The 15825-nt window shown below is 39.0% G+C and overlaps 1 protein-coding gene across 10 annotated transcripts in view; it reads right to left on the bottom strand.

The window, feature by feature from the left end:
* TBL1X (transducin beta like 1 X-linked) overlaps positions 1 to 15825 on the bottom strand; it is a 262718-nt gene that overhangs the window by 46665 nt on the left and 200228 nt on the right. For all 10 annotated transcript variants that reach the window (XM_039500173.1, XM_039500176.1, XM_039500177.1 and 7 more), the window contains one exon: positions 15342 to 15449. In XM_039500173.1, the coding sequence (XP_039356107.1) occupies positions 15342 to 15399 (58 nt within the window). In that variant the 5' untranslated portion in view covers positions 15400 to 15449. The remainder of the gene's footprint in view (positions 1 to 15341; positions 15450 to 15825) is intronic.

Genomic DNA, 15825 nt, shown 5'->3' with positions numbered 1-15825 from the left:
TTTACATACGGTTAATATCATTCTGCTGCCTCAAGCCACTGCATGTGTTCTGTTTTAATGCAGACAGTTTAAAGGTGGGCACATATCCTAAACCGCATCTTGTTTATTATTCACAGCAGACTCCAAGTTGCTCTCCAAGTTGAGCTTTTTTCATTGTGGGTAATATGTCCTAGAGTGCCTCTCTCTTTTTCAGCAGCGCCTGCTTATTTTTGAAGACTTACCTTAGTGATTACATAAAGGACTTAACAAGGACACACATTAGCAATGTAAAATAAGAACTGCAGTCAAAATATATTTTTAGAAAATCAGCTGAACAATAGGGCCTGCACATTTGTATTAAGATTAGGGTTACTGAACCATTAAAATGATTTCCAGAACCCTGGGAAATGGGTCCTGTATTACAAGTTCTTTCATAGTCCCTGGGAAACATAAAGAAAGGATCCTACGCTGTAGTTTATGTCAGCTGCCAAAATTACAGTGTGCATGGTTGCCTACTAAGTTTTGTAGAAGCAATTATTCACAAATATTAAAAGTTACACCCTTTTCCTTGGATATCTGACCTGCTCAGCATCTGCCAAGAATTCAGAGTGAAACTCTGCAACCCCAAATTATTTTATGATGTGCCAAAAAATGCTTTGGGCAGGGATTGTCTTTGTGAAGCAGGAAAATATGTTGGAAAAGATTAATAAAACTTGGAAATGATCTTTTGATGAGCAGTCTTTGGCTTTTACCATTTAAATCTATTTGAGAAATATGATACAGGGAGGAGGCAGGACAAGGAAAATGGAAAGAGGTTTTTTTGTTTTGTTTTAAAAAATAAAGCTTGAAATAATTCTATTTTTTAATCACGCTATATAAATTAGCCTGACAATCTGTAATTAAATGTCAACACTGATCTGGCATTTTAATGTTACTATTTATGCAAACCAGCAAGATTTGCAATCTTCTCCGACGGCCACTCCAAAGAAATCATCCACATTAATAATATCATCATCTTCCAGACCTGTCCTCTGAACCAAAGGTCAAAGGAGAGGATGTGTATCATTTCAAGACTCATTTTTAGGCAAGGGAGAACATATTTAGCAGGTTTTGCTCTAAGCTGTGTTCTTCCGTCAGTTACAATAACCACCTGCAAGCAGCAGTGAAAAGGACATTGCTGTTGACACTCACTAATGAACAAGCAAGGCTTTCAACACTGAGGTGGTTTCTACAGATGGTCACCATGGACTTTTCAGTTCCCAAGATAGCAAGGTCAGATCTACACTACAAACATTTGCTGGCATAGCAGAGGTGTGGTGAGGTGTGACTTGTGACCAACAAAGTTGTGCCAGCAAAAGCCCCTACTATAGATGTAGTTATACTAGCAAAACTGTGCTTTTGCCAGTATAGTGTATAGTTTTGCTGGGGGAAGGGAGGGGTAGGGGAGAGATGGCCAAGATAGCTGGAATAAGATATACTGGAATAAGATATACTGGCAAATGTGCATTATTGCAAGTTTGAGCTGCATCCACCTTGCTGGTATAATATACCTATGCTGGCAAAACCTTTCAAGCGTAGGCCTGATCTAAAACTTTTTCCCAAAATTGATACTGCAATTCCCCCCACGCCTATGATATTCAGTAAACCCTTTTTTTATTCAGCAAGTCCTTCTAAAATGTCTCACGTCAATAATTTATTCAATACAGCACAATAGATACATCTTTATTACAGACTAATAATTTACAAAGTCTAATTTAAAAACGTCTATAAACTTGCTTGGAATTATGGGTCAAAAAGCACATCTGAAAAAGAGTACAATCGTTTGTGTTGTTCTGTCTTAAAAATGACCACACATGCTCAGATCTGACACTGTATGCCAAGACACAGGCCAAAGAGAATTTAAAACAGCCAAGTTTGTAAATCTGTGAAGTGATTCAGAAGGAAATACTGACTAAGTAGGGTTTTGCAAATGGCAGAAGAACAGGATACTCAGTGTATTTCTTTTCCTTTACCATAACTTGCTAAATTCTGAATTGCTTTCCTTACACTACATTTTAATATGCCTTCCTGATGCAAAATGGATAAGAGTGAAAGACATGCAGTGGGACAAGTTTTCAAAATTTGCAAAACATGTATTTACTCATATGGGCATTTGTGCATATGAAATAAATATTTGGGAACATAAGTAACACAGTTTACATACATAATGTTGATTATTTTTCACCCTAATACATACAAAATACCATGGGTATACAGTTGATTAGTTTCCTCTGAAAACTTAACCAGAACAAGGAATGACCAAACTTCTGTATCTATAGACAAAAAAAATTGTCCTTTGTTTTGTTAAATGTGGGGTTTGGATTTCATAACAGGACTACTGATATACTGCCTCCCTATGTTGTCAGCCTATGAAAAAAGTGCACACTGTGATCATGATTCTCACATTATTTCATGTGACATAAAGGTGCTGTCAGCATAAAAGCCAAATTCCTTTTTATCTACAAGAGGTTGGCAAAATGCATTAGAGAAAAATTGCATGTTTAGACCAAACCCTTTCACATCTGGATCCAAACCTGACTTTAATCTGGATCCAAACCTGATTTTGATTTTGATCATAAGTGAAATGAGCTTGCACTTCTGGATCTTTTAAATGTATTTCATATTTTCAGAGTGAATAAAGACGGTGGCAAGGAATTATGGAGTGAGGAATTATGGATAGTAATGAAGTTCTAAACTGAGAAATAATGTTTATTTCCCATTAGTTAAATAAATAAGCTATAAATTGGAATGAAAATACATCTGTAAAGGCTATGTGATGTGCTATGAGACACTAGAACATCAAAATTTATCAGGCAGTGTAATGATGAAGAACTCTTCATTTAAAAGGGCCATCAACTGAAAAAATCACATTTGTGTCTGAAAAATTTGCACTGCTACTATTACAAGTAATGCCCAAGATTACTATATTTGAAAGAAAAAAAAAAGTTGAAAGTCTTTCATTTTTAACTATGTACTTTTGACAATACTTTGAATACAGCCAGTTTCACGGTCCCCAATGTACTATACAGTCAGTTTCCCTTAGTTTTAAAAAAGATAATAGAAGCAAAGGAGCGGGAGAGGGGAAGGCTTCTCAATGTTTTCAGATGAGTTAAAAAAAGACTATATAAAGCATAATCTAACAGAAAATATTTCGTTTTAATTAGCCAATTTATAAAAATCCACTTGACAGTTTCTCTTTAAATAATCAGGTCAGTTATTGAGAGACATGCCTTTTTGAACTAATGCTGATTTTGTTCAATTTCTCAAGCATTGTTTTCCAATATTACAGATATAACATCTGTACTAAGAACACTAAGGGCTCTGTGCATCTGAAATAACCCCTGGAAGTTCACAAATCTTGGCTCTACATTGAGCCGCCTATTCATCAGAAATTTGGCTCATCTGCAGAAGCAATTCTCTTTTCACTGAGTGGGTTGGGCCACTGGAAAATGAGACATCGTGTAAATAAGCCTGTTCGCCCACAGACGAGCTCGCTGCTAAATCACAACTAAAAATTGACTTCACATTGCCATGAAGGCTAGTTTTAACACTTGAAAGGTTGGATTCACCATCTCATTCTTGTTGTCCAGATACTCAGAATAAGCAACTAACTCCTTGCCCACTCTCCACCCTTATCTAGTTCTGCACCCTTATCTCACGCTTTGATCAAATAAAATAGAAGCTATTCAACATTTTTGCAGTGCCTTCAACCAGAGGACTCAGCGTGCTTTATAAATATTAATGAACAAAACCTCAACACCCCATGCGAGGCAGAGCAAGTATTATTACCCTCAGTTTACAGGTGGGGAAACTGAGGCACAGAGCAGTTTAGTTCTGGTCTAAACACAGTTTTTGTACTGATATAGCAGTCAGTTAGAGGTGTATTGTTTTACCAAAATAATAAACACAGCATAATCCCTAGTATGGGCACAGATATACTGGTTTATTTATTAATTATTATATAATTATCTATTTGCATTACTGCTGTGCCAAGGAGACCTAGTCAATGGACCATAAATAGGTTACGCATTGTACAACACAGAACAAAAAGATGGAATAAAGCTATATAAGCACATTTATAATGGTATAACTGAGCCCATGCTAGGGAGGTTGTACTGCTGTAACTATACTGGCATAGTTAAAATGGTATGACTTTTGTGTGTAGACAAGGCCTAAGTGACTGAAAACAATATGTTCTTTTCTACTGAGCTCTCTTGCCCTTTTCGCTGTAACTTGGAGGCTTCAAAATACGTGACTAGTACATGTTGAAATGTAGCAGCTGATGTGAGCTTTGTACATGCACCAGGTAAATTCAGCAGCACTTGAGTGACATTGTTTAAAAGCATATTTATAGAGAGGCTCTTTAAAAGGTCTTTGAAGATAATCATGATCATCAGACTTCATAAGTATGAGAACAGTGCACTATTTTTGTTGTCACAGTGGTCCAGTACCTTGACTGACTTATGCTTCTTATATAATAAATTATTCTTCAAGGTGTGGACTTTAATAATTTTGTCAAAACCCATACACTCAATATTTCCTGTTCAACTTGCAGCACAGTCTTCCTGATTTGCAAAGGATGAGGCAGGTAACCATGAAACAAATGTAGCTGACCTACATACACCAATATTTTTTATTATTATTCTATGCTATGCTTCATCTGAAGTATTTTGAGTAAATATGCACTTTTCATAAAAAATACAAACTCTGTGGTATACACAGCAGTTCACAGCACTCTAAATGCTATAAATATGTACCTAAGCATACAGAAAAAATGTATGTTCTTTTATTTGAGAAACTATATGTGGTCATGTAATGTAAGATTGTGTCATATGATATAAACTCAAAGGGGACAGAGTATTAATCTACCTTTAAGTATTTCCTAACTTTCAAGGTCTTAGCTGTTCAACCATAACATTTAATTTTTGCATAAAATGTCAAAGTTTAAAAAACAATTAAAAGATCATTTTTTTAAAAAAAAGGTACTTCCCTCTCCAAGACTTTGAAGTTCTGCTGGCTTTCAAGAAATTGTAAGGAGCACATAGATATACTATAATCTTGAACTATTTAAATTGACAACATTAGAACTCCCTGTTCCATTAACTTTATGAGATCTGTAAAGAAAATATTCTCATGCACCTTAGGAACTCCATAGGGGGAAGTGTGCCCCTCTAGTTCACCTTAGAAGGTTTACAGGAAGGAGCCTCTCCCCCACATATACAAGTTTAAACTAATAACAGGGCCTTGCAGTTTCTATGATTCTGCAAAATCCTCTTTTATTGCATAACTTTTGCCTCAGTCTAAGCTTTAAATAACAGAGAAATTCCTAGCCCTTAAAAAAAAAACCTCTCTAACATGAGCCAAACACACAACAGCACATTGCTGTTTTCTTGAATTTCTGAACAGAAAATTTAAAACAGCTATAAAACACAAGCTGCCCCATCCACCTTTGTTGAGGAGGAGCGAATAACTATTCTGAAGTTGAATGGTAAATATTCAAACATCAGCACCTAACAATTTAACTGCTGATCATTTTAGCAAAATCATCCAGTGAATGTTTCTATCCCACCATCAAGTTGGATGCCGTGGTAGATACTGATTGCACTCTGAAGAGTCTGGTATCAACCTTTGGGCAGACAAAGCATGGAAAACTTCAGGTTGAAAGGGAAAAGTTTCAGAAAGCTATGAGTTAAGAATGGAAACTGTTATGCAACCTTAACTATGACAGTCGCTGCCAGGCAGCTGCTATGATTTTTGTTTGTTTTTTAAGCAGTATAAGCCAGAGATAGATAGGGAGGTAATGTTAGGGCAGCAAAATCATATTGTGGAACAAACTGAAGTGAAGGAACATCAGAAAAGAGCACTAGAAGCCAGAAGAGGAACACAAATCAATAAATAAAAATTATTAATTTTGAAACAGTTTTAAGAAATTGTAAGTGACAAGTGGCTGGGCTGTAGGGACCAAAAAAAAGTCTTATTTTGCTGCATTTGTGCCAAGTATGGATTTGTTGCTCATATCTGAAGGCTTGTTTCAGTTTAGAGTATTTAGATTAAACATGAGAGACAGAATTAAGGCAAGTCTCAGATATACCAATGCACCCGGATTTTCAATTTCTACTTCTCCTCACCATTCAGTTTGTCACTGGAATTCTTTTAATCACAACCCATGTCTCTCATTGCATTGTTCTGATGTCCTTTCTGAATGTAAATAATCATCTGTTCTGTTTTGGGCAGTCATGGCAGCATGTGGGAACTCTATATTCTGGATTCTAAGTGGTTGTGTGGTATTGTAACTCTTTCATTCTGGAAGAAACTAATAGCAAGTCTCTGTAACTTCAGTAAGCAAGGTCACCATTTTCACACACAGGCACATAAAGTGAAGCCCTTAAATTAGTATTTAGGCACCTAAACATAAAGTGACCACATTATCTGAGGTCCTGAGTACTCACAAATCCCAGTGAACTCAACCAGGTCTAGTGATGCCCAGACCCTTTGAAAATCAGGTGCCTAAGTATGGATTTAGAAGCTTGGAGTTCTGAAAATTTTGGCCTGAGCTTTTTATTCTCATGTGCAGTTCTCAGAAGTATTGTCTACTGGTTAGGGGGAGTATAATACACACACAGTGCTACACTTGGGGAAAAAAGTAATGGAGGAGTGTGGAACCACTAGAAATCTACTGGGTACCTGTAGGGGAGCAGAGCTGTAGCTCAATATTTTTGGAATCTGTGTGACACAGAGCTTAAGCAGACACTGTCCATTCTGGGAAACAGGGGGTACCTATTAAACATTACAAAAAACCAGGGATTCCATGAAAAGCTTAAGACAAATATTTGAGGGTCCTATTAATAAATTTGTTTTCTGGTAAAGATAAGTAACATATAACAACACTATTATGCCACTGATGAACCATCTCACAGATTCAACATTGATAGGACAGCCCCTAGAGAAGCACTTTATGCTCTATATGTTTAGAACCCCTCCTTTCAAATAAGAAATGAAATGTCAAAATGTGATTTCCTGGGAAATTTTACAAGTCACAGAAGTTTATTTCTTAATTTTTGGTAAACCTACTATCAAATGCCTGTTAGATATTTAAGGCATCTATCTAGTGCAATGGTTCCCAAACTTGTTCTGCTGGTTTGTTTACCTGCTGCGTCCGCAGGTTCGGCCGATCGCGGCTCCTAGTGGCCGCGGTTCTCTGCTCCAGGCCAATGGGAGCTTCTGGAAGCAGCCCAGGCCGAGGGATGTACTGGCCACTACTTCCAGCACCTCCCATTGGCCTGAAGCAGCAAACCGCGGCCACTGGGAGCCGCGATTGGCTGAACCTGCAGACGTGGCAGGTAAACATACTGGCCTGGCCCACCAGGGGCTTTCCCTGCACAAGTGGCGGAACAAGTTTGGGAACCACTGATCTAGTGAATTGGAGGGTTGACACTGTAATTGTAGGGTAAATAAGACCTATATGTTTTTCAGATTTATAAGAGAAGAAATAAATGGCATAGCATCTCTAAGATACAGCCTTTCATATCCATTCACACAGCCAAAGTTATTGTCCAGGTTCTCATAATCTCATATCTCAATTACTAAAACAACCTTTTTTCTGGCCTTGCCCCACTCATATCTGTTCAGAATGCAGTTGCAAAGATCATTCTCCTAGAACATTGCTTTGACCATGGCTACCCCTTCTCTATAGAATCAAACAAAAGCTATTTGTCTTCACTGCCAAGACCCTACATGGCCTATCCCACCTTATCTACTGTGATAGACCCAGGCCAGTTGGGTACAGCAGAATAGCAGAAGGCAGATATACTGGTCACTGGATTAACAGTTTTCTGTTCCCTGACTGACCAGAGCAGGGGCTGCTCCAGGCTAATGAGAACACCTGACTCTAATTAACCTGTAAAGAGTCAGGTGAGGCCATTCAGTTAATGTGACCAACTGACTCTAATTAAGGCCCTGCTGATACTATAAAAAGGGCTCACTCCAGTCAGGCAGGGGAGCCAGAGGAGAGGAAGTGCGGCTGAAGGGCTGGTTACTGAAGACACCCTCAAACATCGTTAAAGGAGCCCTAAGGTAAGGGTGAAGAAGGGAGAAGCAAGAGATCTGAGGGGAAGTGGCCCAGGGAAATGTAGCAACTCTGGCAGTGAAAGGTTGGCTGCCAACAACTGCTACCATTAGGGTCCCTGGGCCGGAACCCGGAGTAGAGGGCGGGCCCGGGTTTCCCCCAACCCACCACTACAGGAACATCTCCTGGGAGGGGAAGTCAGGCCCCTGTCAGGACAGGAGGCTAAACAGAGACTGTGGGAGTTCTTTCACCAACCTCCTTGCTGGCCTATGATGAAAAGGGCTCTGTAGACTGTAACCCTGGCCCTAGAGAGAGAAGGGCTACGTGGAGGGTCACAGTGAGCCACTGAGGCTAGCATAAACCGCCTAGAAGCGCAGGACCCACGGGAGCAAAGTCAGAGCTCCGCTACACTACCATCTCTCATTCACTATCACAACATCGACTCCCACCTCTGATTGGCCAACAATGCCAGCCTACATCACCGACTTGTTAATATTCAAGCAAGCACCCCTTTGTGTTTTCTCTCATGCTGCCCCTCATGCTTGGAAGGTGCTCCCCATAAATATCTGCATAACTAACTCATTACCTTACTTCAAAATTCTCCTTTGCCATGATGCCTACAAAATCCTGATAATGGTTAGACCACTGGTGTGCTCATATTACTGCCAATCATGCTGACCAATATTGTCTCCTTTTATTCCCTCATCTGTCTAGGTCCATCTGTTGTCTCTTCTTTTTATACTAAGATAAGCTCTTTGGGGCAAGGACGGTCTTCCGTTCTGTGTTTGTACTGCACTTAACACAATGATATTATGGTCCTCGGGCTCCTCAGCAGTTTGATAATACAAAGTATAAATTATAAACAATAATAATCTACAGAATGGACTCATTTTGCATATATTTGCTAATCCACCAGGCCAAAGGATTGACTGTTGCAACTATTCTTCTTATTATTATTATTCACTCCCTGTGGAGCATAAGGTGCCAACCACTCTCCTCCATTCATTTTGTTCTTGAGCGAGACAGCAGATTTCATCCCACTTCATTCCCATACCTTTCATTTCCTCTTCAATGGTCCTTCGCCACGTCCCCAATGGTCTACCTCTCCTCCTTCTTCCTTGTGGTGTCCATCGTAAGGCAATACGAGGGTGTCTGTCAGCATCCATTCTCAACACATGCCCCAGCCACCTCCATCTTCGTTGTTTGGCTTCATCCACTATATTGTTGATGCCTGTTAATCGGCTCACTTCAACATTGGTGATACGCTGCGGCCAATGTATGTTAAGAATTTGCCTAAGACACCTTCCTTCAAAGCCCTGAAGCTGACTTTCTATCTTCTTGTTGGTCCTCCATGTTTCCGCCGCATAGAGCAACACAGAGCGGACGTTCGACCTGTAGATCTCTACCTTGGTTTTCATTTGCAAGATGGTTGACCTCCAAATATTCTGAAGTCTATAAAATGCATTTGCTGCAAGACCGATTCTGGTAGATATCTCCTTCTGAATATTGCCATCAGCCGATATGTAACTACCAAGATATTTGAAGTCGTTCACCTCCTCCAATTCTATGTCACATAACACTGTCTTCGTCGAGCTGGCTGTTTTTACTTTCATTATTTTGCTCTTACCGGCATGGATATTAAGTCCTACGCACCTTGCTACTCTACCTACTCTATCAGTCTTCTCTTGGAGGTCCGTCTGAGAGCTTGAAATCAGGGCGATGTCATCCGCAAAGTCACAGTCTTCAATATGACGAGAGGGTACCCATGTGATCCCTCTTGGCCTATCTTCAGTGGCTTTCCGCATCACCCAATCTATGACCACAAGAAATAGAATGGGCGAAATAACGCACCCTTGTCTAACTCCCATTCTCACATGGAACCACTCGCTCTGCTGTCCTTCATGGCGAACACAACACTTATTGCCGGCATACATATCTTTGAAGATGTTAATCACTTTCGAAGGGAATCCATATATTTTTAAGATATTCCAGAGAGATGGATGGTGGACACTATCAAATGCCTTCTCGAAATCGAGATAATTAATGAACAGTGGCGAGTTCCATTCAAGAGATTGTTCCATTATCGTACGTAGTACAAATATCTGATCAACGCATCCTCTCCCACTCCTAAATCCTGTTTGTTATTCCCTCAGGATCTCTTCTACTACTTGTCTTATTCTCTGCAACAGAACTCTGCAGAAAACCTTCCCGAGCACTGATAGTAAGTTTATACCTCTCCAATTACCACACAAAGACAAATCACCCTTCTTTGGTAATTTCACGATGATACCTTTCTTCCATGCTTCAGGTACCTTCTCTTCTTCCCACACCTTGTTGAATAGCTCCTTTAGAATCCCGGGACTCATATTCAGGTCGGCTTTTAGCATTTCTGCGGTTATTCTATCTTCACCTGGTGCCCTGTTTGATTTTGTCTGTCTAATAGCCTCTTCTATCTCTCGCTCTATGATAGGCCCACTATGTAACTATGGTTACTACAAATGGGAGGGTTATGGGAAAAAGAAGGAGTTTCAGGATTAATCACCCTACCTGGAATTCCATGGGGTGAGGTAGAGAAATAGATTCATAGATCTTATGGTCAGACGGGACCCATTATGATCATGTAGTCTAACCTGTGCATAACACATGCCATAACCCTCACCCAATGATATTTGTACCAAGACCATAACTTCTGTTTGAGCTATTGCATATCTTTTAGAAAGATATCCAGTCTTGATTTAAAGATTTCAAGTGATACAGAATATACCACGTCCCCAGGTAAATTGTTCCAATGGTTAATTATCCTCACTATTAAAAAATTGTACCTTATTTCTAGTCTGAATTTCTCTAGCTTCATTATGCCTGTTTCTGCTAGATCAGTGGTTCTCAAACTTTTGTACTGGTGACCCCTTTCACATAGCAAGCCTCTGAGTGTGACCCCCCCCCCATATAAAAACATGTTTTTCATACATTTAACACAATTATAAATTCTGGAGGCAAAGTAGGGTTTGGGGTGGAGGCTGACAGCTCGCGACCCCCCATAATAACCTCCCGACCCCCTGAGGGGTCTCGATCCCCAGTTTGAGAACCCCTGTGCTAGATCAAAATGCTGTCTATTATCAGAAATCTCTTCCCCATGTAAATATTTGTAGGCAGTGACCACCCTTCTCTTGGATCAAGACTGAGCTTGGATCTTAAACTTCTCGCTATTAGGAATGTTTTCCAGATCTCATATTATTTTTGTAGCTCTTTTAAACCCTTTGTAATTTTTAAATTTTTTTTGGAAGTCTGGACATCAGAACGGAACATAATATTCTAGTAATGCCACTATATGTCATATACAGTGGTACTATCCCCCCCTCACTCTTATTTGATCTTCCCCTGCTTATACATCCAATAATTGTGTTCTCTTTCTTAGCTACAGCATCACACTGGGAGCTCACGTTCCATTAGTGATCTCCCTTGCCCCCAAAATTCTTTTCAGTGTCACTGTATTCCAGAATACAGTCCCCATCTTTGAAGCATGAACACTGACATTCTTTGTTTCAGATGTATAACCTTGAATTTGTCTGTATTAAAACTAAAACACCTTTTGTTTAAATGAGCCCACCTCACCAAGTGATCCAGATCAGTGTGTAAAACTGACCTAACCACATCCTTATTTATCACTTCACCAATTTTCAGGTCATCTGCAAATTTTATCTTTTCTTACAGATCATTGATAAAGATCTTGAACAACATTGATCTAAGAACAGATCCCTATGGAACTTAAGCAGAAAAATCCCGATTGCATGAATATTCTGTATTTACAACTACTTTTTGAACTTTAATTAGTTAATTAGTTTTTAAAATATCTAGCATGGGCTACACTGATTTTCTATAGTGCTAATTTTTTATCAGAATCTCATGTGGGAGTAAGTCAAATGCCTTACAGAAGTCAAAATATATTATGTCAACTGTCGTCAACCAGATTTGTAATCATATAAAAAATTATATCAATTTTTTTTTACAAGACCTGTTGTCCATAAAACCATGTTGACTGGCATTAGTTATGATTCCATGTCCCTTATCAGCCTTTCCATGAGTTTACCAGTATCAATTTGAGACTAAATAATCTATAGTTATCTGGATCATCCCATTTACCCTTTTAAAATACTGGAACAAGATTCACTTTTTTCCATTCCTTTGGAACCTTCCCAGTAATCTAAAATTTGTTAAAAATTAACAATAATGGTTAAGCGAGATTTTCAATCAATTCTTTTAATTCTCTTGGGTACAAGCTTTCCGGTCTAGTAAGGTATTACGCGAGAGAAAGTAACCTTTGAGGTTTATTGATGAATTTTTCAACTTTAAAAGGAAAAGGCTTGAACTTCCTCCATAATCATGTCATTAGAGTATTTTCATGAGGAAGTGCACAGTACTCACAGGTACCTTTGCCATGACAATGTTTGAATTAACCTCAAGCGACCTGCTGCCTCACAGCTGTGAAATATTTGTAACGATCTAGGAATATTCCTGCTTTGTATGGCTTTGCCTACTTGTCTTGTGTGTGTTTCCTTTTTGTCATCTCTCCCTACTCACGCAAATTTCAAGGGCAAAAGCTTAGAATTCTCACAAGAGAACATTAAAGGAGAAAAAAGGAACATTGAGCACCTGTTTTCTTTTTAAATGACTCTGATGTTGCTATTTGATCTATATTCTTGATGTTTTGTGAGCTCACATTCCAACATACAATATCATTGATGGAAATCTAGAAAATCCCTGGTTTTGCAGACTCCGTCAACTGTAGATGACAACTCAAACTATATTACAAAAACCCACAGGATATCAAATTTACAATCATTAGAAAATCTTGTTTAGACATTTTTAATTTACTATCTTGTCTTTCTATATTGTTTATGTTAGAAGGTGGCACAGCATCTTACAAGCTCAGATGTCTTTATTTGTGTTACAAAAAATACAAATTTAAAACTCCATAAAGGAAAAGAGCATAAGCATGGCTCAGAAACAGGGCCGGCTCTAGGCACCAGCGTCCCAAGCATGTTCTTGGGGTGGCACTTTTCAAGATGCGGCACTCCTGGTTTTTTTGTTTTTTGTTTTGCTTGAGGCGGCAAAAAACCTGGAGCCAGCACTGCTCAGAAAGTCAATACCAATTGTATAGTACATGCTTCTTAAAAAAACAGATCTGCTGGCACAGGATTACTTATAGTTCCCTTTTACCGTACAACATTGTACCTGTATACAACTGGATCAGATACTACTACTAGGACCACACATAGTATCCAGGCTCAAATGTGTTTGGTTTGAGTTAGTTTTTCCTTTAAATTATTGGTGCCAACTTCTGTTCTCAATTTATATATGGAGTAAATCCAGTGATGTCAGTGGAGTTACTCTGTATTTACTCTCATGCATAATAAAGTTAAGGAAATATAGCTTTCTGTGTCAAATAAAAGCTGCATGTGAAGTAGAAACATGTTTTTCCCCTGCAAACGGCTAAAAAATACTGGAAAATAGTTGAGGAAAAACATCCAGAAGAGCCTTATTCCACCATCATTTCGATCTTGCCATTCATCGGGAGGTCCATAAAGTTTCCTTTTGAATCATTCCACAGCATCAGTGTGAGTGTTGATGGCGGGCAGGAATGCAAAGACTGCCATCTTTGGTTTTTGCTGTCCCATAGGGGAAAACTATTGCACAACACTGTGATGTGGAATCATTTACATAAAAAAAATATAACAATGCAAATATACAACAGAAAGTAATTTCAAGGATTCTAAGGTATGGCTGGTTTCAGAGTAGCAGCCGGGTTAGTCTGTATCTGCAAAAAGAACAGGAGTACTTGTGGCACCTTGGAGACTAACAAATGTATTTGACTGCATGCATTCAAAGAAGTGGGCTGTAGCCCACGAAAGCTTATGGTCAAATAAATTTGTTAGTCTCTAAGGTGCCACAAGTGCTCCTGTTCTTTTTAAGGTATGGCTGTATCCTCCATGCATCCTTTTTAGATGTTCAAAAGCCTTTTAGAGCGAAACTCCAATCAGCTTGTTTTTCAAAATTAAGTTTTAGATCAAATTTTATTTTTCTCAGCCCTTGCTTTCCATCACCAGATCACAGACAGCAGCCATGTCCTGTTCTAATGAGCCGGATGATTAGAGGGGAAACAGACAGTGAGTGCTATGCAGATGGGAGAAAGAAGGCTGGTGCTGGCCTCTCAGAGGGCCTATTATGTATAGAACTTCCAATAAGCTTCAATGGAATACACGCTGGGACAACTAGCAGGAGCACCCTGATCTCTCTGAACAGTGATCCACATTTGAGTTTCCACTCCAAATAGCTGCTGAGATTTTGATCTCATCTGCCTATTCTAATGGAGCCAGAAAGTTATTTCCTAGCGCTGGTTTAAAAAACAGGGACTTTTGCTAAAATTTATGTTCTTTTTAATTTTGAAATTCAAAAATTTTCAACTAGCTGTAGTTATCTCTAACCCGGTGCAGAGAGCAATTCTAGGCCCTGTTGGGACAGTGGGTGTCAGTTCCTGGACAAGGCACTTGCCCTACACATCAGCAAAGCAGCATTCCTATCGGCTGCTGTTAGCTAGGAAGTGGACGCAGGCTGGGAAAAAGAAAAAGGATCCTCTAAAATTAAACATCAATTTGAAAGTATTTTTTAAAAGCACAGATTACAGTTTTACTCTAAAAGACCCTCCTATGTTTGGAAAGAGAGCGGTCAGAAGAGCAGAGGGAAGGGAAGACAAAGAGAATTCCACTTGCACCATTAGATTCACAGTGACATTGATTACACACAAAAATCAGGTATTTACACATACAAATAATCATTTAGAAATGTACTTATCTGCAGCCCAATGAAAAGCTTATTTGCAGAAAATCTCACTTCATTTGACAAGTATCTGACTGATATATTCTTAAGTGGCTAAAAAACCCCAAGGGATTAAGTAATTGTGCTTTGTGCATATGCTGCCAAAAATAACTTTGGCTAGTATGACATAATTCTACTAGACATTTGTTAACATAATGCTATTTATTTTCTTGTTTTGCCTAATTACAATATTTATTTTTGCCCCTTTGTATGTCTGCCCTATTATCATGGGGAATGGTTTCAAAGACATGTGGTTTTGTGCTGGGTTTTCCATTCTCTAACGCTCAATGCAATTTTGTTGACACAACACAATGCAATAAATTGGTTTTCTTCTCTCTCTCTCTCCATCTGTGACCCGTGTTCCGATGAAAGACAAGTAATTTACCTGACTCCTGGAGATAGCGATACACCAAGAAATTCACTTCGTCACTGGTTATGCTCATCTTAGCCCCACCTCAATTTGATGAGGTTTACAAGAAGTGTGATCCACGCTCTGTTCAAAGGGGGGAAGAAAACAAGAGAGTTTTTGTTCTATTTTGATTTACTATATTATTTGCTACCAGAACTGAGGCACATTATTTAACGGGACACAGTTAATATTGTAAAGGCGAAAGTATTTACATTTATTACAGTTGTGATTCAACCTGTATGCGAGAGATGCAAAGAGAGTGTTGTAAATATTGAAAGCACTTTAGCTTTCCTACAGTTCTCTTGGATACCCCCTTCAGTGTACGAGTACACTCTGATCAGCACTACTGGCAATTACAGTCAATGCATGGTATGCCACACCACACCTAATCTTTTCCAGCCCAAACTTTATAATCTGGTCTTCTGCCTAGTGGTTTATCCACATGAGAAACAGACAGTAA

This window comes from Mauremys reevesii, linkage group 1 (genome assembly GCF_016161935.1).
Source record: "Mauremys reevesii isolate NIE-2019 linkage group 1, ASM1616193v1, whole genome shotgun sequence".
Classification (NCBI taxonomy): Eukaryota; Metazoa; Chordata; order Testudines; family Geoemydidae; genus Mauremys; species Mauremys reevesii.
The sequence above is the reverse complement of the archived record's forward strand: the minus strand, read 5'-3'. Positions and strand labels throughout refer to the sequence as shown.